Below are 25,953 nucleotides of genomic sequence, written 5' to 3'. Positions count from 1 at the left end.
AAGCATCAATCAAGACACAAGGCAAGTAACCAAGTCAGATGTCAGCAAACATGGCTACTTCATTATGATCACCAGGGGAAGGCAAAATAAGACTCAGGAGTGTAATTTTAGCCACTGTCTAAAACCCGCCTCTAGACTTGGTTTCATCACCAAGGTCAATTTCACATTACAATTATTAATACTTTAAACAGGTACCTAAAGAGATAAAAGACAGTGAAAGACAGGGAGGCCTGGCATGCTACTGTCTATGGTCACAAAGAGTTAGACACGACGTAGTGACTGAACAACAGCAATAACAAAGAGAATAGAAAGCAGATTTCTAAAGTCAGGACCATTCTGTGCATCCAGTGTTCCTTTAACACACACACACACACACACACACACACACACACACACACACACACACACACACACAGACATACACCCTCGGGAGGCAAGCTCTTATAAACACATTTTTCTGTGGGCAAAATATATTCGTTTGTACACTATAGATTTAAGCATGAGCAGAGTAGAGGAATTCAAAGGCAGAGAAGGTTAAAAAACAGAAAAGGTGGCTGAAAATACTCGGCTGCCTAAAGAGGAGAGGTGGGAACACAGACAAAATGAAATGATAGAGGCAAGGAAAACTAGAGAGAGAGAACACTGCATTTATCCACCTCTAATGGGGTTTGGTGCCTTCCCATAGAAGCAGGGTAACTTTTGCTGGTCTGCTCATAAACAGTCGTGTTTTATTAAATTACATTATCTTGATGATCTTAGTTTCCAGGCTTGCACTTTGACAGTACAAGAGCCAGCATACAATAACCCAGAAATGAATTATCCTTTACCCCACTGTCAACATCCAGTGTTTAATCCCATTCGTTTTCTAAGATGCAGTTACCGAAATGATCACGGAGCACCGGCTCCAGAGTTAAGACACTGATTTTCATATCCAAGCTCCTCCAATACCCTTTCTGTATCCCAGTTTCTACAGCAAATGGAAATAACGACATCAACAGTACCTATCTCCTTCATTTATTTTGAGGATGAAATGAGACAATGAAGTGCAAGTACTTAGAACAGTGCTTAAGGAAAAGAATTGCTCTATAAATGCTCATCGCTAGACCATTATTGAAATGGGTTTTTTTTTTCCCATACATTTTGCAGGGCAGTGTTTAGAGGGACAAGGAACTAAAGAGCTTAACGAGTTCACTGAGAAAGAGACTGGGGGAGAGGTGGCAAATGAGAGCTAAAATGAGGGGCTGAAGACTATGTGTGTGTTTCTTTCAATTATTCTGGACGCCTGTGTTCTCTGTCACCATGAAAATCTGGCTGACTGTTACACGCTCTCTGACCCTGGCAAGGAAAGTGAAGAGTCTTCCGCTGGGCTTAGCTGTCACTCTCTTCTCTAACCCACTTTTGAGGATGAGGAGGAAGAGAAAGGAACTCGCCTTCTGTCTTCCCCCAACTCCTTCCGCATGCAATTCTGGGGAAGTTTTCATCTCAGGGGTAAATAGTATTCCGTGACTCTCACAAATCCCAAACTGCTGCCATTCAGATCATGACAAAGTTAAAATAAAAGTATCGCTGTGACCTAAAACAAAATAATCTCAGCACTGATCCCCAGTACTCAAATTCAGGTCTTAAGAAGGGACAGCAGCAAGCCAGCGTTACCTTGAGAAGTGTGTGTTTCCGAGTAGTGTTCACCACACTGGACGTGCATGGGAGGCAGGATGTAGGGCTGTTGCCGGGGCTGAAACAGAGAACACAGCACACGTGGGAGGTCCCGTACCGAAACACTCACGAGTGCCAGCCCAAGCACACGACGGGCCCCACTCCTCATCCCTGCAAGGAGATGTGCAAGGGATTCTCTGCCCTCCTCCCTTAGCCCACCCTCTTCTGAGCATCTGCACCCTCATCTCATCACCAAGCCTTGGACTGGAGACACACAAAGCGGGGAATGGGGATGCTGGTTCAAGGTGAGAAAGAGGCTGCAATCGGCATGAAGGTATTTCATTATAGCCTATTTTCTAACACCCTTGCAAAGTTCCCACTGCCATTTTTCAAAGGAATAACTCAGAACATGCATATTATTATGTTCCACCTAAAACATAATGAGAGTCAAGGGGAAGCCTGTTTCCTTCTATTCAAAACTGGGTACCTCCTAAAGCCACAAGCTTCTATCTATCGGCATAGCTGTACCTGTGGCCCGAGTTCCATTGCCACAACAACCTCTAATAGGGGTGGGGGAGTGTTAAGCTGGGCCCACTTGCAAACGTATATAATCTGAAATGAGGACCCATAACAGTAAGTCTGCAATTCCCAAGATCACTTACTGACCCTCCCCCATTGCAGAACCAAATGTGGAAAGGTCTTGCAGAGAACCTTGCAAGCGCAATCATCTCCCCTTTCAGTGAAGACTCATTGCCATAAGACTCAAACATGGCCATTTACACTCAATCTGAATAACTGCGTGTTGCAGAGGAGGGTAGAACTCTTAGAGAAAACACCAAAATGCTTAGACAGTTTTGCCATTTGGGGAGCCAACAAAGGAAATATAATTAGTTGCTAATGTGGTCTAGAGGAAGTCATTTAATCTCAGTAGGTCTCAGCTTCCTGTCAATCAAATCAGTCTTCTCCTTCGAACATTATCCATTTTATTTAGATATTGGGGTTCCAAGTAAAAATGGAGGACACAACTGAGTGACTTCTCTTTCACTTTTCACTTTCATGCACTGGAGAAGGAAATGGCAACCCACTTCAGTGTTCTTGCCTGGAGAATCCCAGGGACGGGGGAGCCTGGTGGGCTGCCGTCTCTGGGGTCATACAGAGTCGGACACGACTGAAGCGACTTAGCAACAGCAGCAGCAAGTAAAAATGTGTTTGAAGAAAGAGTTGTAATGCTAAAAAAAAATAAACTTTAAGCTTGTAAACCACCAAACCGGATGGTCTCTTACATTTCTATTTGATTATCTTTCAATTTGTCTTATACACATTGGTTTAAATATTACTGCTTTGGGACAGAAGTTGAGATCAAGCCAAAAAACCATACAAAGCCAGCAGGGGTCACACTTTCTCAGTATCCCTAGACTGAAGAACACTTGGCAGTATGAAGCTGGGTTGATACTCATCTACTATTTCCTTTTCTGCAAATAATGTTTATGTATCAAAAGAGCACATAAAGAAGATATAATGACCAGAAATCCAAAAATTAGGGAGAATCAGAGGAGAAGAAATAAAAATTGAAACCAATTTAATACAGTAGTTAAGGGTATCAGTTCTTCTAAACATTCCCAAATCTCTCTTTGGCTGGTTTTTGACGAGCAGTTTAAAAATATTTTTCCTGGATACAGCATGCTTGGGGCTGGTGCATGGGGATGACCCAGAGAGATGTTATGGGGAGGGAGGTGGGAGGGGGGTTCATGTTTGGGAATGCATGTAAGAATTAAAGATTTTAAAATTTAAAAAATAAATAAAATAAAATAAATAAAGTAAATAAATAAATAAAAATATTTTTCCTCTTTTTGGTAACACCTAATTCAACTCAATTTTTTCCATGACTGGATAGCCAGTTTTCAAGTCAACAAAAAAATATAAAACAAACAAACAAAAAAAGCCAGTGGGGAAGGATTCATACAAGAGAACAGAAATACACAGCAAGGCAAAGTTGGCTCATCCTGCCTTCTCTTGCTTTAATTTTTTTGAAAAGAAAAACCCTACAAGTAAGTAGCTGTTTATGAACCGACATAAGTGTATCAGCAATACAAGTGAGAAGTAATAATAGCAATCTTCCAAATACCATTTCAGGATTGTATTATTTGTTCTATCTCTTTATATATTTCAGTGTATTATTCTGTTTCTTTCCAGATCTGCTAAGACAACGGCAAATTAGATGCCACAATATAGGAGCCAGAGGAGCAAGAGAAAAACAAGCGCCCGGAACCCTGGTTATCAGCTAGGAAACCCAAAGGCGACAACGTTATCTGGCTTTACTCTCACTCATCCCAAGGAACGCTTGCTGACACGGTTTAATCCTAAAGGGCAGAGGAAAGGGAGAAGCCAGGAACCTGGCTTCCTGCAGATTATCTGCGTCCGAATGAAACAGGAAAGCCTCTGCATCTTCTCCAGATAATCAGGATACGATCAAATCACAAGATAGCCCTGAAACACTCTGCTTCCCCTGGCTTTTCATGGACACAAGTGAACATTTATCTCACTAGTAAAGACCTGTGGACTCTAAGGAAGGGAAAAGGGAAATAATATCAACAAACGAGAAGACTAAAGAAAACAGTGCCAGGAGGAAATCCGTTGCTGCTTCAGGGGAGAAGCCCAAAGCAACTCATTACATCTCCAAGGACTTTCTGTGAGAGATCGTGCATTGACACAGAGAATTAATTGTATTTACATGGGTTCTCAGGAATTATTATGTGATGATAAGATGTCCAAGCTCTAGAATTCTAAGAATTCATGTGAACGCATTTTCCAGGAAAAAAAAAAAAAATTCCTTAAACAGTTCCTTTTAAATGACAGGTTAAAGATGTCCTATAGGATATATATCATGTATAAAGAAAAATTTTATTCTCCCATCAATTCAAAGGAACTCTTCACCTACAGACATTTAAAGGTCATGTGTTTATTCTGATTTTGTGTAAAATAAATAATAACCTAGAATAAGTTATTTCCTTATTCACATGAGTTGCTTCCTTATTCATATGAGGAGAGCAGTTTTTTGTGCGTTTTTTTTTTAAAGGCTAACAGTAGGTAGAAAAGTACCTCAACTCAAATTCTGTTGACCTTAAAATTAGAAAATGAACTAACCTTAATTTTCTTCCCCACTAAATATTCTACCTGAGAGCATCAACTAGACTCCTTCAATATTCCCTTCAAGTAGTCATTTTCTGACTAGTTTATTAAACTGTCTATGGCAGTGAATACAAAAGAATTTGCAGAGATTATAACTGATGACATGTCTAAATGTGCAAAAATCAGGACCAGTGATAAAGCAAGTGGGGAAAAAAAAAAACCCACACACAGTAAGCTGCATGCTGAAGGCCTAAGACCTCGTCGGCCTGGAATAAGACTCCCAGGGGTGACCCTGGGGTCACATTTAGAGAAGTGATGAGCCATGGGTGTGCACACCCCACCTGCAGAGCAGACTGATGTCCTGCTGCATTCTCACCAGACTCCACCTGGTCATGATGCCCTGGCCACCCCTCCCCTCAAAATTAACCACAGAAGGACATGTGCATCCCAGCAGTCAGAGAACTTGATAACTGAAGATGTCATACATACCAGGGAGGACCGGCTCCAGGTGGGCTGGCGTCTGATAGGGGGTGGAGAATTGGATTGTCTATATGAAAAGTTGAAAAAAATGAGGATGGTTATTCTTATTTACCATGTATAAGATGAGCTGATAGATGAGAGAGGGAGAAGAGGGGAAAGCAGACAAAATGGGTTAAGAATTACAGTAGAACAGGGACTTCCCTGGTGGTACAGTGAATAAGAACCTGCCTCCCAGTGCAGGAGACACAAGTTCAATCCCTGGTCCAGGAAGATTCCACATGCCGAGAAGCAACAAAGCTAGCACACCACAGCTACGGAGCCCTGGCTTTGGAGCCCTCAAGCCAGAGCTACGGAGCCCTGGCTTTGGAGCCCTCAGGCCAGAGCTACAGAGCCCTGGCTTTGGAGCCCTCGGGCCACAGCTACAGAGCCCTGGCTTTGGAGCCCTCAGGCCAGAGCTACGGAGCCCTGGCTTTGGAGCCCTGGCTTTGGAGCCCTCAGGCCAGAGCTACGGAGCCCTGGCTTTGGAACCCTTGGGCCACAGCTACGGAGCCCTGGCTTTGGAGCCCTCGCTTTGGAGCCCTTGGGCCACGGCTACGGAAGCCTGCGCACCTGGAGCCTGTGCTCTGCAAAAAGAGGAGCCGCCACAACAGAAGCGTGTGCGCGGCAATGACAAGCAGCCCCCAGTTGCCGCAGGTAGAGCAAGCCTGAGGGCAGCAAAGAAGATCCAGCCGACCTACATATCAAATAAATAAGAACTATGGTAAAACAAAAACATTTTCTATATCTGGTTGGTGAAGCCAAGACAATTTTAATTTCCTTTTTTCCTCTTGTTTTATTTGCAAAATGTTTGAAATAAATGATATTTTATAATGTTTTACAAAGTAATATGAAAAGAATGAGGCTTCTTTCTAAAGATGAATTACAAGGGAAATAAAAATCAATGACCATCTTTTAGAGGTCAGAGAACAGAGACCTCTGGAGAAGGATACTGCTCAGATGATGCTGATTTCATAAACTCCAGAGAGCTATCCCAAGCCTTCACGTAGCCCACGGTGAGACTCTGAAACTGCATACAGAGTTTACTGTCTATGTCGGGGATGAGGGTGTTTTTAGAGAGTCCCAGTTTTCATCAGATATGAGAATAGGAACCTCCCACACCTGGTTAGGAAGAAGAAAGGAATGGTTATTACAGAAGTACGAAGGAGGACAGAGTTTCCTTAATTTTCAGTCTAATAGGTGATGCTCACTTGTATAAGAAGAAAAGGACACAAAAGAAATACAAATACTCAGAAAGTTTTATAATAAAGCCACTTGCTAAGATATGGTTGAACAAGAAGACTACAGTGATATTTACTCCTCAAAACAGTTTTCTTCTTAAACCCACCCTACGGAAGGAAGTCAACTCTAGAATTCTTGTTCACTCAAAGACATCTCAACAAATAAAAGGCAGTAGCAGAAAATTGCAAAGATGTGACCTATAGGGAATCTGTTCGAAAGAATGGTGTGTGTGTGTGTGTGAGCATGCAAAGGAATGGTGTGTATACGCAAAAGAATGGGGTGTGTGTGTGTGCAAAAGAATGGGGGGTGTGTGTATGCACATGGGCAAAAGAATGGTATGTGTGTGTGTGCACGTGTGCACAAGAATGGGGTTTGTGTGTGTGTGCGCTCGAGAGCATGTGTAGGCACGTGTGCTTTCATAACACAGACACGGCTGTTTAAATTGCTGCTCCTGAGTCAGTGCTCTTCTGTTTCCTTTTGCAAACTCTGTTTGCAGACCTGATAGAGTCATCCTCGATATCCAAGGAGGAGTGGTTCCAGGACCCCCTCTGATACCAAAATCCACCTATGCTTTTGTGTAAAATGGCATAGGATTTGCATATAACCAATGCACATCCTCCCACATACTTTAAATCATCCCAGGCTACTCATAATACTTAATATAATGTAAACAGCTGCCAGTACAAAGGAAATTCAAGCTTTGCTTTTTGGAACTTTCTGGAATTTTTAAAAAATATTTTGATCCACAGTTGGTTGACTCCACGGATGTGAAACCACAGATAGAGAGGGCTGACTGATTGTACTATCAAATATACTTTCAGACTCCAAGAGTGACCAGTGGCAGAGACTGGCTTAGAAGAGTCTCCATCACGTAGGGAAAAAAATTAGCCAGGACCTGATCCTCCACGTTTAAAGCGGTGCCTTCTACAGCAGGATCTGCTCTAGGACAGCGTTTTCACTCTTGGCTGTGTCCACTGGGGAAGCAGGAAAGCAGTTCTTCTCTTGCATTTACATCCCTGAAGTTCTTTGAAACAAAATTAAGCACCTTGGGCGCCCCAACTGCTGAGGTACTCTGCTGAGGAATGTCTTTTGAAGGCAACCAGAGGAAATTCAACGATAGCATGAGCCAGACACACTCTATCCAAGGTCAGGTCACGGTTAAGTTCTCTCATCAGACTCTCTTTATCATCCCCATTTCCAAATTAAATTGAAAACACACACATGGATTTGTGACATCTATTAGTGTCTTCCAAGTCTTCCTCTAATTACCCTGGCCTCTCATTTACAGGCGGGTGACTTGACCCAGAAGCACACGCAGGGTTAGCCAACTGTGTGAGTGCCACGGGGCTGAGGATGACAGCAGCTTCTTCTCTTTCAAGTTGGCTCATCACTCTGCTACATGCTTCTGAACACACACTACATCTGACACGAAGGGGCGCCCTGGCAAATTGGGAACCGCTCGGCTCCTCCAAACTCATGGCGGAGGTTGGAAAGGCACTGATGTTGGCCACTCCGTCCAGGAAGTCAAGCATTCACAGTCAATTTGCAAATTATTTTCCCCCTAGGCATATAGGCGATACCAGACGGTCTTCATCATTAAAGCTCTTTCCCTCCCGCCTGGCTCCAGCTTGCCCCTTTAGCTTCTACGAGGAATGAGGCAAAAGAGTGAGCCGAAAAGGTGATCTACAACATTCCGAAAGCATAAGAATTTAAGCTGGAACGAGCCATCCAGGGAGCAGGTGGATGAAATGTTTACTTACTCGGTGCAGATTTTGTTTTGCTTGTAAAATTTGTGCCGCGTAGCAAACAGTCGAGATATGTACTTGGCATTTTCGATATCCTCCTTGGAAAAGAAGAAATGGTGAAAAAATAAACATTTGTTTGTATATGCATTTTATTACTATTCCTCTCGTCAGGGACACGTCCCTTCCTCCCTTCACGTCAGGCACAAAATAGCCGCCTGAGCCACAAACCAACATGCTGAAATTCAGCGGCGGTCATGTTGATGAAGCCTACCCAAGGATGTTAGATGATACTGCCTGCTAGAGAATCCCTTATGTCCATGAGTTACACTGGTGATCTGGCGTGTCTTTACATCATGCCAAACCAAGTGCTCTGCAAATCAGTAAATGAATCGAGGCAGAGTGTGGGATGGATATCTAGCATCATTTAGTTCGAGGCAGAGAGGTGTGTGAACTGCCTTGGTTCCCAAGGAGGCACTCAAGGCAATCACCAGTTTGCTTCAGATCAGCCTTGGGCTGTGATGGCAAAGAAAATCCAAATAAGCCAATGAAAGAAAATACCACGCCATATCATCAGAGCTGACTAGTGAAGGGCATGCCAGACATTGCAATCCAGCACAAATAAGGCCGGTGGAGGAACGCAGAGCCTGGAGTGAAACTCAGCTTGGAACCCTGGCATCGTGAGCATCAGGTCACCAACACCCCTTGGAAATGAGCGATGGCAGCACTGGGCACGTAATGGGAAGTTATGGGTCTGATAGACTATTCATTCTCTCATGACGTGGAGACCAAGGAAAGCACATTAGGAGCTGAGAAGTCAGGCCGCAAGCTGCCTGCAGGATCATGCCTTCATTGTCTGTTTTGTTTACCGTGTGAAAGAGGGCGGTCTCCTCTTTGTTGACGAGTTCCACCAGGATAGTCGACTTGTTGTGGGTGATGTTTCCCATGTCATTCCACCTGCACAGAAGAAATCCCACAGTGTTTGCCCAAAGACTTTCCAGACATTTATGACACCACAGGAGGGTCATCTGCTATTACTGAGCCTCACTTTACAAATTATGGTTTAGCTGTATTTTTAAAAGCTAAACGTTTCTTCCTTCAAAGCAGAAATGGAAATAAAAGGCAATATTCATCTACTTAAATAGCTACACACCATCTCAACGTTGTTGTTTGATAAAGTACACTTTCCCTTATGAGCTAGGAGAAAAATATGCAAGAGATTTCTGCTGCCTAGTTTTTCATATTTCCGGACGAACAAAGTCTTTCCCCTGAACCCCATTTTCAATGTTGGGAGAGCAGGTCATTTAAAAGTCATGTGCGGAGTTCCCAGGAGGTCCAATGATTAGGAGTTCAGCCTTTCACTGCTGTGTGCCCTGGATCACCCCTGGTTGGGAACTAAGACCCCACAAGTCACAGAGGACAGCAAAATAATAATAATAAATTATGTATTTTTAGGAACCTAGGCTGAAGAATTCACGGAGATTCTGTGTTGCAGTGTACACTACAGATTTGATTATGCCACTTAGAAAAATTGCTGAGGGAATGTTCAGTGTGCCTACATTTTTGTGATCTAAACACACACAGAGACAAATTTCCTTCCCTTTCCTCATGGAGATCTGACCTAAAATGAGATACACAGAGAGAACCACCAGACAAGGGAAGGTAAAGTTCCTGCTTCTCATTCTATTTAGAGCCAGTTTCTAATCATCTCTTACACTACCTGCCCTTCAGTCTGCTCCCCAACCTATAATTCCCTGTCCATTGCCTTTTCCTCTCCATTCTGCTTTTTTTTTTTAACTTAAAAAGAATTTTTTTTGACCACGTTGTGGCAGAATGAGGGATCTTAGTCCCACAACCATGGCTCCGACTCACACCCCCTGTAGTAGAAGTTCAGAGTCTTAACCGCTGGACTGCCATGGAAGTCCCTTTCCATCCTGCGTTTGCTCATTGCACTCCCATCTCCGCCTGCGTGATTCCTTTAAGACTCAGAAGCGGCCACCTTCTCCAGGCAGCCTTTCCTCATTCCCAACCACCTACATGCCAGGAAAAAGCTGGGTGTAGTCCTTTATCAGTCACCACATTGTATTACAGTGGTTTATGTCTGTGATCAGATTCCTAACTAAACCAAACTCAGATATAGGTCTCGCGCCTTGGGCAGAGATTCTGCTTGCTTTATCTCTGTATTCCATGGGCCGAGTACATCTGGAATAGACCATACGCCAGATCTTGCTGAAATAATGAAAAGTAATGATGTTGCCTCCTATCCGTATAAAGGTCAGTTCTTTTATCAGCTCTCAAGGTAGACAAGTTTCCCACTTTGGAGATGAGGCAATTCAGGTCAAAGGGGAGGAATTACCCTTATCCACTTTCATGCATTGGAGAAGGAAATGGCAACCCCCTCCAGTGTTCTTGCCTGGAGAATCCCAGGGACAAGGGAGCCCAGTGGGCTGCCGTCTCTGGGGTCGCACAGAGTTGGACATGACTGAAGCAACTTAACAGCAGCAGCAGCAGCAACCTTCCTTATCAGCATGAGTTCTATCAATCCCCTTTAGGTTTTCCTCCAATCACCCTTCTATTACACCAATGTCATCTGTGTTTATATACATCTACAGGTACTCTGCAAGCTGTCTGCTAATAGTTCCATAAGATCACATCTACATGGCCTCACAGCTACATGCTCCTTACTGAGGGTCTTGAAAGAGAAAAGATATTTGATATTCTCTGGCTCCATTCCCTCAAATCAATGGCCAAAATTCTGGATCCACTCCTCACGCCACCATATGACTTCACCTTTAGTGGCACAGTTAACAGGACACTATAGTAGCAGTAAATTCACATCTTATAAGGGTTATCAAGGCACATGCTAAAGGAAGTGGGCTGGAAGCAGTTCCCAGGGAAACTGAACAAAGCCTGTGAGGGGCCTACTATGGTCAGTGAACTTTCAAACTGCTCTTTTCTTTTAATCCAGAGCCCCAGAATGCAAAATCTATCTGCTTCTCTTCTCTGGACTCAAGCACTGATTTAGCCACAGAGAACTGTGTGGGACAAAAGGCCTGGGTAGCTTTACCTGGGCATAGAGATGTATAGCTCCGACTCTGCCCATATTTATATATTTTGCTCAATTCGTTGCAGGTATGTGAGTCCTGCAACATGTCCCAAAGTCAAAAACATGTCCAAAAATCAAAAAGCTTATTTTGTAGCCCCAACGCACTCTCTCTCCACTCTCCTTCAATAATGTCTCTATTCAAAGAGCAAAAGAAAACAAATGGGCAAAAATAATGGCAGGGTGGGGACCTAGGAAAACAAAAGCCAATTAGGAAGCTTTTAATGGGAAAACTTTCTCAAAATGACCTGCAATAACTGATGATCCAACAAGTACACGGCTGGCCAAGAATATACGTCCAGAAGGTGGACCATGCTCTACCTCTAAGAGCCATCTTTGATCTTCCTAGGACATGCAGCTCTACCTATCAGATGCACACGCAGGAAAGCTGCTTTTCCTGTAAATAATAGGCCACACTGCCCTCATAAATTAAAGCAAGCATGCAGTTTTTTGGATTTTGACACTAGCATGGGACCTGTGGGCATCAATACAAGGCAAGCTCATGGACCTGTAATGCAGGGGACACCCTGTCACTTCCCTATGCTGTTTCCACTCCTGTTAAATGGAAAAGAAAGCTGAAGGATCAAAGTAATAAAAAAGGACCAAGGTCTTTTCATTAATGATAACAAATATTGATTTTTCAAAACACACTTTCACAAAGAGCCCTCTTTCTTTAATAGAAAAATTAGTTTGCGCCTTTATAGCACATAGCATTAGGCAAAGGGCACGCTGGGCAATGGATGGAAGCCAGGTTGGATTTAATGACTGGTCATGGGTAATGACTGGTCATGGGTAATCTGGGCAAAGGTGATCCTGCAGGAGCCTCAAGCCTAAAGAGCCCATTTCTAACCAGACTCACAGAATTTGGTTCCACGCTTCTGGCTCAGTGGGGGTTCAACTATGCACTTCTTGGAGTCAGTGGGAAGAAAGAGCATTCTCCATCCCCCGCCCCCAAACAAACCCCCAGGGAAAGTGAGAGGAATTTCTTCATAACCACTTAAACCCTGCAGAGGGGGCTGATCAACTCTTATCCACGGTCTGGCTCTTAACTCATCCGTATAACTTTCATACTCCATGCGGTTTGTGAGAGCACCTCCAGGGAAAAAAGGAAAAAGGAGACAAATCAGACTACCTGTAGATTACTGCTTGTCTTCCAATTCTGTTCCTCACGAAAATCCCCATAAAGAAAATGCCCAGGTGCACACTGTTTCCATGATTGTCCTGCACAAGATCAACAAGAGATCGTCGTGATGAAAAACATCCCAGCGGTCGGGCAGCCTCCCCTTGGGGACCACACCCCGTCTCTCGCCCACGCGGGGAATGAGTCACAGACAGCGTCGGGGCAACAAGGCGATCTGAAGGCAGGCACACCGCTGCACCTCCTAAGAGACTACACAGATAGGTTTTCTTCTTTTATTTCAACTTGTCACATTTCCTGTTTAAGAAAGAATTTTAGGATTTTTCTCAGATTGGCTGGCAGTTAAGATCTCTTTCATGTGCATCTGTTGAAATCTTTTTTAACCCTAGTATTTGCGGTTTTTTAAAATCAAAATTGCATACGCATACATTTTGATTATACATCCATACTGTATATGTGCAATTACACAGGCACATAATTTGAAGAATCTAATATTCTTTAGATCTTGTTTAAAGCAGCCAGCAGCAGACCCAGCCCCACCATTTCCCCTCCTTTAAAGGCATCCGCTTCTACCATTTAAAGCCCTAGAGTGTGTCTTTTTGCATCCACCATGCTTGGCCTTCCAATTTAGAACCTCGTGTTCCTCAGTTCTGGGATATTTTCTCAAATTACTACCTTCTGTTTCCCCCGTTCACTCTTTTCAGAACTCCCATTATTCAGATGCTGAACATCTGGGCTGGCCCTCCAATTTTATCTCCTGTCGCCCACGTTCTATAACTTTGGGTTTTGGGGTGAAATTTTTCTTTCTCTTCTAACCTATCCATTAAGTTTACTATTCCGATATCGTATTGTAAATTTCTGAGTTTTTATTTTCTAAATGTTCTCTTTTAAAAGCAATCTATTCCTTCAATGAGGTAATACATAATATATATATAAATACCTATACATATATATGTAAAATCCCTGAAGCTCACAGTGTGAGGGATGGTGGAATCCTTCACCCTGCAGAATCTCTGCCTCTTTCGGGATGCTTCATTCTCATTGCTCTGTTTTTCCTATTGGGGCAACCCTGGGGGGGTGTATGATTGGGTATGTATTCACACTCCAGAGTGGGAGGCTAAACACTGGCTGGGACCCTTGTGAGCACAGGACGGGCACATGGACTGTAAGCTTCACTGCTGGGCAATCCGCTGGGCCCTGTCTGGGAGAGGCCAGGGGTCTTGTCTTCAGTCCTGTCTGTTGGTCCACTCAGGTGCCTCCAACCTCCTGCCTGGGAAAGCATAACCCAGCTTCCAGTGTTCTTGAGAGCAGAGCAGGAGCAGGACTCAGCATCAAGTGAGCAAACTGTCACCTAGTCCCCTGCTTTCACGTGGGAGGCATCCTCTTTGTGGAATGAGGGGAGAGACACGTCCAACTCAGCCCAAGAAAGAAAAAATAAACCCCTACCTTCCTCAGAATACCCATCTAAGACACAAAGACCCCCTTCTCAAGGACCTCTCCTCAACCCGCCTCCCCAAAACTTTCCATTAACATAGGACTCTTCTCACAGAGAGAGAGAAAGGGAAAGACAACTGCTGGTGGCAAAAGCTGAGCGAGAAAGAACTAGGGAGTAGGGAGAGGGCCTCAGTAATTACAAGAGGTTAAAAGGTAAGTTACATGATAAAAAAAAAAAAGAATCTATGCGGGAAAAGAAGACAGGCAAAGTAGAGATGGGAAGAAAAAGGAAAATTCGGTGGAAAGACTTCCCTGGGGACGCTGCCAGGAGGTGGGTGCAGAGGTCGAGGAGGATGCAGGGGGACGTGGGAGGAGCAGGCCATCAGCGTGGGACAATGAAAAAACACAGGCCAGACCCCTGTTAGAACAGCACACGCAGCTAGGACTGAGGCTCCAGACCCTGTGTGACCTATTCCAGAAGCTCCCTCCCTCCATGCCCACCTGCTCCGACAGTACAGGAGCCCACGGAGGCTGCAGACACCCGTGTTTGTGGAGGGCAAGGGAAGACCTATCAGGAAATGCACTGGTATTCCTGCTCCCCAATCTTGAAAAATTTTTTGAGAAATCACTTATGGGGGGAAAAAACCCCACACTAAACTTAAATGGTCCTCCCTGGGACATATCCATAACATATGTTTGAAACCTTCCTTGGTCAAGAAGGACCCAACCAGCCCAGAGGGACTCTGTCACCATGGGCAGGCTGCCCTAGGTGCTTTTTCACTTACAGCCAGCTCGATCACAGCCCTCATGGGTACCACCACCCTGCCCCTCATCCTTGGGCCACCAGGAATCATGTGGTCTGTAGGTGGTCACCTGAGTCATGAACAGATATGCGGTGGGGGAGGAAAAAAGGCAGCAGCCCAGTGGAGTTACGCCCACGGGCTGTGAGTCAGCCGAGCCTGTCTGCCCACTCGGAGTAGCTCTGGTAGCTCCCTGTACTTTTCCCACTAAAGGACAGACTCAAAAATGCATCCGAACCCAGCACAGCAGATTTTAACGCCGTCTCCACTGCCTCTGTTTCCCACAGTTCAGAATGACTAAAAACCACGCAAGCAAATGACCCCCACGACCAAACCTCCAACTTCCAGGGCCCGAGAAGTCGGTTTTCTAGAAGTGGAGAAAAGTTTACTCTGATTTTCCAAAATATCATGACTATATATGGGCTGCTGAAATGTAAGTGGGATGCAGATGGCTTCATAAGGCATTATTGCAAGGAAAATGGATTACAACCCTATGAAGGGCAGCTATTAGAGAAGCAAAAGAAAATTAAACAAATCTAAAAAAGAGTCATTTAGCCTTTTTTGCAAGCTGCGGCCACCCTGCTCGATTCTACTTGATACACATGGGCAGTTCTCATTAAGGCAAATTGCAAACGTGCAACGGAGGGGGAACAGAACGCTTATAAAACAGCCAATGGAGCCAGTTTGGAGTGAAATGTTTACGCTGAAATTGCAGGCGTCTCCCAAATTGCTGAAATGTGCCAGTTGCTTTAGGTTTCTGATAAAACTCCGTCTTTGGTAAAGTGGGTCAGCAGAGAGAGGAAAATGAGTTTGGATGATGGACTCTGCTGTATAGATGATCTTGCACCATGACCCCACCACCACACCCTCACTTCAGGAGGTGAATCTGCTGCAAAGGGTGGGATGTGCTTATAACCATTTCCTACACATACTTTCCAGAAAACACCAAAGGGGCTGGAAATCCACAACAGAGTCTCTCTAGAGCCAGAGAAATAAAGTATGATTGTATCCAGGAAATGTTTCATTCTTCCTCACAAACAGTTATCCCTGCATTAGCCCCAAGAAGAGAAAATAAAAGGCTGGGGAGGAAAACTGCCAGGGAGGGTCCGTATTAAGGCACACGCGACGTTTGCTACGTGTCCTGCTGTAACGTTGGCTGTGACCTTGATAACTTCTCAGCACCAGATGGGCTGGTGTTGGTACTCACTCAGAACACTGTCTTACAATTGAGATAGTCTGCTGAGAACTGTGGAAAGCTTCAAAAATCTCTCCATTAACAGAAAAGGGTTTGCTTTCACTAAAGTATATTGGACTTGCTAACTAATGCCACGTAGAAATGAGAAAGCCAAGCCTTCTGGTTCTCTGCTCTCAAGCAACACTGGTTTTCCAAATGCCTGTGCTGTTCTGAGACAGCTGAAGCAAGGACAGGGAATGCTACCTTCACAGGGAAGATCTCCTGTCCAAATCCATCCAAACGTTCCACCTCGTTGATGTACATAAGCTCGGCTTCTGCTGGCAGGATTCCACTAAAACCAAAAGAGCATCAAAGGAGGAAACGGTTAAGGGCAATAAAATCAGTGGAAGGCCCGACCCTCCTGGTGGCAAATTCCAGAACCGTGGCTTTAGTTCTGAGAAAAGCCATCATCACCCAACTGTGGGCACGGTGCATTGCTAAGTAATTCATTAACATTTCCCCCAGTAATCTTTCACTCAACAGGGAATAATAAGAGGAAGGCAAAGCATTTAATTGAGAGCCCCAGCCCTATGAACATGGATTATCCAGAAGTCCTGGTGAATAATGCTGACCATTGGAGGGGGGTTGAAAAAAATATTTTTCTCCAACCTGGGAAAAATATCTCCACTGTTAAGAAAAAAAGAAGGAAGAAAGGAAAAAGATTATGAGGATGACAATTTGGGAGCCAAGCAACCAAGTTAAAAGAGTCCAGGACCGCTGCACACATCCTCTGAGGTTGGAAGTGGTGGTGGTTTAGTTGGAAGGGAAGCTGTTTATTTTCTATTCATCCCAAAGAGCTCCAAGCAGCCCTGAGCAAGCTCTCAGTGACGACCTGAATCTCTCCATTTTTCTCCCTGACCTTGACTTTCCCACCCTAAGTAGCTCTTGAGGTCTACACTCAGCACAGGCAGCCCCAGGCTTCCCAAGTCCAGCAGCAGAGTTTTAGGAAGGTCACAGAGAGGAAGTCCTCTGGCCAACAGCTCCACATCAGCGTGGGTCTACCGGTGTCAAAGAACAGGGGAAAGGGGGGATGGCGGGGGGAGAAAGGAAAAAAAAAGGAAGAGAAAAAAAAGAAAGGGGAGTAGGGGCAGGGAGCACAGTTTTCCAGTCTGCATGCACTCTCAGAACAGAGCTGAGTCACTTGCTACAAGGAACAGAACTGCGCGGACTCAAGCCGCAGGCTGCGGGCTGGGGGCCACCACCTCCTGTCTCAGACAGGACAGCGGGCAGCCCTGCCTCACCTGTGGGCTTTGCGCTCCTGGGCCACCTTCTGCGTCAGTTCCTCCAGAACAGCTTCTTCCAGGGCCAAGTCCTGTCAAAATGGAAAGCAGTTCAGGTCCCTAGCAATTTTGCTCGTAAGCCTTGAACACGCTCCTTTTTTCTAAAAGATATCCCTGACCCGCCTCACTTCCTCAACCTCCCTTTACTCCTCTGCAATTCCTTTTTCTTTTAAAGTTAATTTTTTACTGGAGTAGAGTGGCCTTACAATGTTGTGTTAGTTTCTACTGGACAGCAAAGCAGATCAGCTTTAAAGTGTTAAAGTGGTAGTCACTCAGTCATGTCTGACTCTTGGTGGTCCATGGACTGCAGCCCGCCAGGCTCCTCTGTCCATAGGGTTTCCCAGGCAAGAATATTGGAATGGGTAGCCATTCCCTTCTCCAGGGGATCTTACCAACCCAGGGATCGAACCTGGGTCTCCTGCATTGCAAGCAGATTCTTTACTATCTGAGCTACTATGGAAACCCAAATCAGCTTTAAGTATACAGATACCTTGGAGAAGGCAATGGCATCCCACTCCAGGACTCTTGCTTGGAAAATCCCATGGATGGAGGAGCCTGGTAGGCTGCAGTCCATGGGGTCGCTACGAGCTGGACACGACTGACTGACTTCACTTTCACTTTTCACTTTCATGCACTGGAGGAGGAAATGGCAACCCACTCCAGTGTTCTTGCCTGGAGAACCCCAGGGACGGTGGAGACTGGTGGGCTGTGGGAGACAGACGGGTGGCCTATGGGGTCTCACAGAATCGGACACAACTAAAGCGACTTCGCAGCAGCAGCAGCAGCATACAGATGCCCCCTCTTGTTTGGATTTTCATCCCACTGAGGTCACCACTGAGCATGAGCAGAGGTCCCTGTGCTATGCAGCAGATTCTCGCTAGTTACCTGCTTTATACACTGTAGTGTGTATATGTTAATCCCAATCTCCCAATTCATCCCACCCCCTTCTCCCTGCTTGGTGTCCATATACGTGTTCTCTACGTCTATGTCTGTCTTTCTGTTTTGCTCCTTTTATTCCTTTGAATTAAAGGTTGTCATTTTTAGAACAGAGGTTCGTGTTCACTTTTGTAACAGGGCTCTGCATTATAACTTAGGCTACTCCAAGGCATATTTGGGGTTGCCACTTAAACTCTGGAGGGCCTAAGAATAGCTCTTTTTCATTTTGCTTCTTCTTCCCTATCTGCCTGCCTCTCAGACTTTTATTTAAAACGCTTTGTAAGGGACCTCCCTGGTAGTCCAATGGTTCAGACTCCACACTCCCAATGCAGGGGGCGCGGGTCTGACCCCTACTTGGAGAACTACGATCCTGCATGCCACCTGACATGGCAAAAAAAAAAAAAAAAAAAACGCTTTGTAAGTGCCTATGCATTTTTAACAGAAATGTGAGGATATACAGGCAAATGAGTTTCCAGGCCATCATTTCCTCAAAAATTGAGCCCAGGAAGGGACAGTGCCTGACCTTCTTATCCACTGGCTCAATCCCAGCAAACTAATTCAGAGCCACTTTAGGCAAAGCAGGCTCATTCAGAGGCTACTTGGCAGGGCCTTGGGAGCAAAAGAGGCCATGATAGCTAAACTACCTCAAGGGAGCTCCGGAAGATAACAGCTGGGGAGCTAACCAGCTGGCGTCTCAACCAGATAAACCCCAGGCCCCTGGACCAGTGTTGTGCCAGCTCCTTTGGGAGTAGAGTCAACTGGACACAGGGCTTCTCAACTCCCCTTCTAGGACAGTGTGAGTATTTACAGAGCTTGTTAAACACCTACTGGGAAAGTGAGATGGAGTCTGGAGGCATAAATCCAAGACGGGGAGACCAGTCGGTTCCTGAGACACTGACTGGCATGGTGATTCTAAAGCTTATCCTGTGGGTGGCTCCAGCCCGGAACCCTGCTGTCTCTGCCCTTCCTAGGCAGCAACCTGGGAAGTTCTATCCTCCTCTGAGCCCCAGTGGAGGGCTGTGTGAGCTGTGTGTCCCAGGGAGGCCCTCCGAGGCTCATCACAGCCACTTGGGGGTAGGGGCGGGGTGTGAGGCGGTGAAGGCTGATGCTTTCAAACCATCCAAAATGCCTCATTCCCTTGGTTGTAAAACATCATGTACATAAAGATTACCTCCACTCCAGCCACTTTTCATGAAACACTATCCCCAAGAAGGTACATCTCAAAACTGTAAGAAACATCCCATCTCAAATGATGAAATTGTAAAAAAAAAAAAAAAAGAAAAAAAAATCAGAATGTTTTTAAAGTTGCAAAATGCTAGAGCTCTGCAAAATTCTTAGAGCTCTGCAGATGGTCCTGAGACACCTTAGAGAAGACTGAGGGAATTACTGGCAGCTCTTATTTTTCATAGGTGAGCTGTTTCATTTGCTGTTGTCTGTTTAGCCACCCACTTGAAGCAACTCAAGTCCATGTTAGGAAATAAAGCTTGACGTTTTCAGTTTTACGCTGTGGGATCACAAAGATGCTACATGGCTTAGAAATCTAGCTCTGGGTATACATCTGGCTACCGAGGACCAGGGATAGCTCGATATTAATTTTGAAAAGCCAATAAAAGGCGTGGCACAATAGGATAAAATAAAGCTAAGTGAAGATCAAAGAGTGCTCTAGTAAACCGCTGTCTCCGATTCTCTGAAAGAAGAAAAAGTCCAAAGGGACCCTCCACTATTGTACTCAACCCTACCAGCTCCATCTGCGTCCAGGCCTCCCTGAGGCATGCGGCCCCGCCACTGGGCCGGGCCAGAGCGGCTGAGCTGGGATGAAAAATGGGGGGGAACGAGCCTGCACACAGCTGCACACCTGGGGAGCGCCCTGTGTACTTAACTTTGTTCTTTTGCTCAGCCGCAGAAATGCCATTTGACAAATTTCAGTGGCTTTATGAGATCAAACACAGCCATTCATCCCTGGTTCCCTCCCCCACCAAAGGAATGCATTCTTCCCTTTGAAAGCACTAGTGGAACCCAGCAGAAAGTGTACAACCTGCCATGGCTCCCCACCGCCTGCTCAATCAGGTCACCACCTGGGCCTGGCATTCAGACCGCGCTTCAGGGCGACCCAGACGTCCCTTCAGACCTCTTCTCCCAAGAGTTTGTAACCTCAGGCCAACTATTCCCAACACAAACTGCTTTCACATCTCACCCTGACGTCTTTGAGGTCCATTACACCTACCACTCCCTGGACAAGGCTTCCATGTTTGCCCCAGCAGGACAGAAGCCTTGCCCATTCTGGAGCTATATCTTCGGCCCTGTGTGTCTCTCCCGTAGCCCTTACCAGAATCTGCCTACTGTCTTCCTTACATTTTGTTATTGCTGCTGTTTAGCCACTCATTCGTGTCAGCTCTTTGCAACTCCATGGACTGCAGCCCACCAGGCTCCTCCATCCATGGGATCTTCCAGGCAAGAGTACTGGAGTGGGTTGCCATTTCCTTCTCCAGGGGATCTTCTCCACCCAGGGATTGAACCTGGGTCCCCTGAGTTGCATATATACATATATCCACTCATTTTTACATTCTTTTCCCACATAGGCCATTATGGAGTACTGAGTAGAGTCTGAACTACACAAAGCTGCTGAGTGATCACTGATACCCTCTGCTTGTCCTCTGTCTGCTCACATTTCAAATAGCACAGAGTATTCATGCCTAGAAAACACGCACTTCAGCATCCTGTGCTTGCCTGAGACAGAAAAATACGCTGATGATGATGATAACATGAATGACGACGACAGTGATGAATGAATAAACATACTGAGAATTTACCGTGTGCCAAACGAAGCACTTCACATCATGCATTCTCTCCTTTTATCCTCACAATCAGATCAGGCTTGTCATCCTCATTTTTACATGAGAAAATGGAGTCTTTGGCTAAATAACGTGCCCAAGTTTGTCCAGCCAGTAAATGGCACAGCCAGGGTACAGGCACTGAACACTTAACCCCTATATTCTAGACCGCCTGACCATGGGCCACAGTGCATCCAGAATACACTCTAGACCGCCTGACCACGGGCCACAGTGCATCCAGAATACAACAGGGGTGGGGGGTGTGGTGGAAGGAAAGACACGCGCTGTGCTGTGCTTAATCGCTCAGCTGTGCCTGACTCTTGGCCATCCCATGGACTGTAGCCCACCAGGCTTCTCTGTCCATGGGATTTTCCAGACACAATTACTGGCGTGGGTTGCCATGCCCTCCCTCCAGGGGATCTTCCCAACCCAGGGGCTGAACCCAGATCTCCCACACTGCAAGGGGATTCTTTACCCTCTGAGCTACCAGGGAAACCCAAGAATACTACAGTGGGTAGCCTATCCCTTCTCCAGGGGATCTTCCTGACCCAGGAATCGAACCAGGGTCTCCTGCATTGCAGGCAGATTCTTTCCCAGCTGAGCTACCAGGGAAGCCCTAGAAGATACATGACTGATGACAAAAGCCAAGGAATATGCACGATTCACACATACAGGCCGACATCAGCTTCTGCCACTTCATCCTCAACAGTGCCCAACAGGACTTTCTGGAACAATGGAAATGTTCCAGACAGTAGCCATGAGCCACAGGTGGCTATTGAGCATTTTTTAAAATGTATCTTATGCAACTGAGGAACTAAATTTAAAATTTTATTTAAGGTTAATTCATTTCAATCTGACTGTAAATAGGCACCCATCACTAGTAGCTACTATCCCAAAAGGGGAAGTTTTCGACCCAAGAACACCACCACCAATATCTGTCTGTCCATAATGAAACTGAATGAGGTCTGGGCTATTTTAATATCCAATCTGCTTAGAGACAAGTGGAGATAGGTTTTATTCTGAAAAAGATATGATATGTACAAACTAACTCCTTTACTGCTTCACAGCACTTAAACCTGTCAAAGCATTTTACCATCCACAAATGCACACATCTCATGCTGGAAATCAACTCTGAATATTCTCCTGGCCTCTGCCTAAAGGCTATGTGGCAGAGATCTTTAATGAGAGAAAGGTAAAGAAAAAGGAAAGAAATTGTAGAAAATGATCAAGTTCATCACCTTCATTTGACACAACCACGCACACTCTAAAATTCTGAGGAATGAGCTTCATTTTTCCTTCCACCACGCACACAGGAAAATATCCTGACTTTTGAGGTGAACTTCTGAGATGTCAGAGACATGGACACCAAGTCTCATGCAGAACTTCTCTGCTAAGTGATCTGCAAATCTCTTTGAACAGAGGTTGATTTAATCAGTGGAATTAATAAGGTACCAAAAACAGCAGGTCCAGCAGATAATACTGCTCTTATCTTGGAATAAGACTAAAGACAGAGCTACTCATAAAAAGTTAGAGATCTTGCAGTATTTCCCTAATTCAGAAGACTAAGGTTAAGGTTCAGATGAATTTAGAGAAAAGAGAACCCTTGTATACTGTAGGCGGGAATGCAAACTTCCGTAGCCACTGCAGGAAACGGTGTAGAGCTTCCTCAAGACATTAAAAAAAACCACTACATGACCCAGCCATTCCACTCCTGGGTATGTACTTGGAAAAAACAAAAACACTAATTCTAAAAGATACATGCACCGAAAAGTCCACAGCAGCAATATTTACAGCTGACAAACTGTGTGCTCTGCTCAGCCGCTCAGTTGTGTTCGACTCTTTGCCATGGACTCACCACGGCTCCTCCATCCATGAGGATTCTCCAGGCAAGAATACTGAAGTGGCTTGCCGTGCCCTCCTCCAGGGGATCTTCCCAACCTAGGGATCGAATCCAGGTCTCCCGCTTTGCAGGTGGATTCTTTGGTGCCTGAGCCACCAGGGAAGAAGCCCCTGACAATCTACAGAAACAACCTAGACGCCCGTCAGCAGATGAATGGATAGAGATGTGCCAAGCACATGCACGTGCACACACACACATCCATCAGCACATGAATGTACAGAGAAGACGCGGCAGGCACACGCGCGCACACACACGCGTCCATCAGCAGATGACTGGATAGAGAAGATGCGGCAAGCACACTCACGCGCACACATGCGCACACACACACGTCCATCAGCAGATGAATGGACAGAGAAGATGCGGCAAGCACACTCACGTGCATGCGTGCATGCACACACACACACGTCCATCAGCAGATGAATGGAGAAGATGTGGCAAGCACACTCATGCGCACACATGTGCACACACACACGTCCATCAGCACATGAATGGATAGAGATGCGGCAAGCACACTCACGTGCACACATGCGCACACACACGTCCATCAGCAGATGAATGGATAGAGAGGATGTGGCAAGCACACTCACGCGCACACATGCGCACACACACACGTCCATCAGCAGATGAATGGATAGAGAAGATGCGGCAAGCACACTCACGCGCACACATGTGCACACACACACGTCCATCAGCAGATGAATGGATAGAGAGGATGTGGCAAGCACACTCACGCGCACACATGCGCACACACACACGTCCATCAGCAGATGAATGGATAGAGATGTGGCAAGCACACTCACGTGCGCGCGCGCACACACACACGTCCATCAGCAGATGAATGGAGAAGATGTGGCAAGCACACTCATGTGTGCACATGCGCACACACACACACGTCCATCAGCACATGAACGGATAGAGAGGATGTGGCAAGCACACTCATGCACATGTATGTGCACACACACACATGTCCATCAGCAGATGAATGGATAGAGATGTGGCAAGCACATTCACGTGCGTGCGTGCACACACAGGTCCATCAGCAGAGGAATGGACAGAGAAGATGTGGCAAGCACACTCACGCATGTGTGCACGCATGCACGCACACACGTCCATCAGCAGAGGAATGGATAGAGAAGATGTGGCAAGCACACTCACACGCACGCACGCACGTGCACACACACACACACGTCCATCAGCAGATGAATGGAGATGTGGCAAGCACACTCACACGCACGCATGCACGCGCACACACACACACATCCATCAGCAGATGAATGGAGATGTGGCAAGCACACTCACACGCACGCACGCACGCGCACACACACACACGTCCATCAGCAGATGAATGGAGATGTGGCAAGCACACCCGTGCGCACGCGCGCACACACACACGTCCATCAGCAGATGAATGGATAGAGAAGATGCGGCAAGCACACTCACGCATGTGCGTGCATGCACACACACACACACACGTCCATCAGCGGATGAATGGATAGAGATGTGGCAAGCACACTCACGTGCACGCGTGCACACACACATCCATCAGCAGATGAATGGAGAAGATGTGGCAAGCACACTCATGTGCACACGCGCGCACACACACACGTCCATCAGCAGATGAATGGATGGAGATGTGCTAAGCACACGCGTGTGCACGCGCACGCACACACACACGTCCATGAGCAGATGAATGGATAGAGAAGATGCGGCAAGTGCACACACGTGCACGCACACACACACATCTGTCAGCAGATGAATGGATGGAGAAGATGTGCCATGCACACGCACACACACACACACACGTCCGTCAGCAGATGAATGGATGGAAAAGATGTGCTAAGCACATGCACGCACACGCACACACACGTCCATCAGCACATGAATGGATAGAGAAGATGTGGCAGGCGCACACGTGCATGCACACACACACACACACACACGTCCATCAGCAGATGAATGGATGGAGAAGATGTGCCAAGCGCATGCGCGCGCGCACACACACACACACACACACACACGTCCATGAGCAGATGAATGGTTGGAGAAGATGTGCCATGCGTACACGCACACACACACACACACACACACACACGTCCATCAGCACATGAATGGATAGAGAAGATGTGGCAGGCGCACATGTGCATGCACACACACACACACACACGACACAGGTAACGCAGCCATAAAAAGAACAAACTTGTGCCATGTGCAGCAATGTAGATGGCTTTGGAGAGTATTATACTAAGTGAAACATGTCAGACAGAGAAAGACAAATACTGTATGATATCACTCATATACGGAATCTAAAAAAATACGGCAAAGTACTGAATATAACAAAAGGAAGCAGACTCAGACACAGAGAACAAACCAGTGGTGATCAGCTGAGGGAGGGAAGAGGAACAACATGGGGGTGGAGGAGTGGGAGGTACAGATTACTGGACAAAAGACAGGCTCAAGAATGTATTGTACAATATGGGGAACACAGCCAAGATTTTGTAATAATTGTAAACTGAAACTAACCTTTAAGAATTCTATAAAAAATTTTTTTAAAGTTTTTAACTTGGGACTAATTTAGATTCCTCTCATGCACTAACACAGATAATTTCTAGCCTCTCAAAACTTAATACCTTTGTCTCCAGACACTCAATTCTCTCTCAGAGGCCACAGTAGGTTAGATGCCAAGCTCTGCCCATTGCACTTTCAAAATATCTCGTGTTGGTTTTTTTGTTTCTATCATATAGTGTAGTAGTGATAGTCGCTCAGTCGTGTCCAGCCTTTTGCAACCCCATGGACTGTACCAGGCTCCTCTGTCCATGGGATTCTCCAGGCAAGAACATTGGAATGGGTAGCCATTCCCTTCTCCAGGGGATCTTCCCCGACCTGGGAATTGAACCTGGGTCTCCCGCACTGCAGGCAGATTCTTTACCATCTGAGCTACACGGACCAACACCTAATTCCTATGTCATGCCAAGAACACTCATCCGACATCCTCCTGCAAAAAGTCTCATTGCTGTA

At 45.8% G+C, this 25,953-nt stretch overlaps 1 protein-coding gene across 4 annotated transcripts in view; it reads right to left on the bottom strand.

The window, feature by feature from the left end:
* PTPN14 (protein tyrosine phosphatase non-receptor type 14) overlaps positions 1-25,953 on the bottom strand; it is a 193,289-nt gene that overhangs the window by 32,100 nt on the left and 135,236 nt on the right. For all 4 annotated transcript variants that reach the window (XR_009595748.1, XM_060396203.1, XM_042229208.2 and 1 more), the window contains 7 exons: positions 17,233-17,303; positions 16,196-16,283; positions 12,518-12,606; positions 9,152-9,239; positions 8,301-8,383; positions 5,272-5,329; positions 1,654-1,732 (listed from right to left, as the gene is read on the bottom strand). Coding sequence is in view for 3 of the 4 variants with exons in the window: in XM_060396203.1 (XP_060252186.1) it covers positions 1,654-1,732; positions 5,272-5,329; positions 8,301-8,383; positions 9,152-9,239; positions 12,518-12,606; positions 16,196-16,283; positions 17,233-17,303 (556 nt within the window). In the remaining variant the exon portion in view is untranslated. The remainder of the gene's footprint in view (positions 1-1,653; positions 1,733-5,271; positions 5,330-8,300; positions 8,384-9,151; positions 9,240-12,517; positions 12,607-16,195; positions 16,284-17,232; positions 17,304-25,953) is intronic.

Source organism: Ovis aries, chromosome 12, assembly GCF_016772045.2.
Source record: "Ovis aries strain OAR_USU_Benz2616 breed Rambouillet chromosome 12, ARS-UI_Ramb_v3.0, whole genome shotgun sequence".
Taxonomy (NCBI): Eukaryota; Metazoa; Chordata; class Mammalia; order Artiodactyla; family Bovidae; genus Ovis; species Ovis aries.
This window is presented reverse-complemented; position numbering and strand designations above follow the sequence as displayed.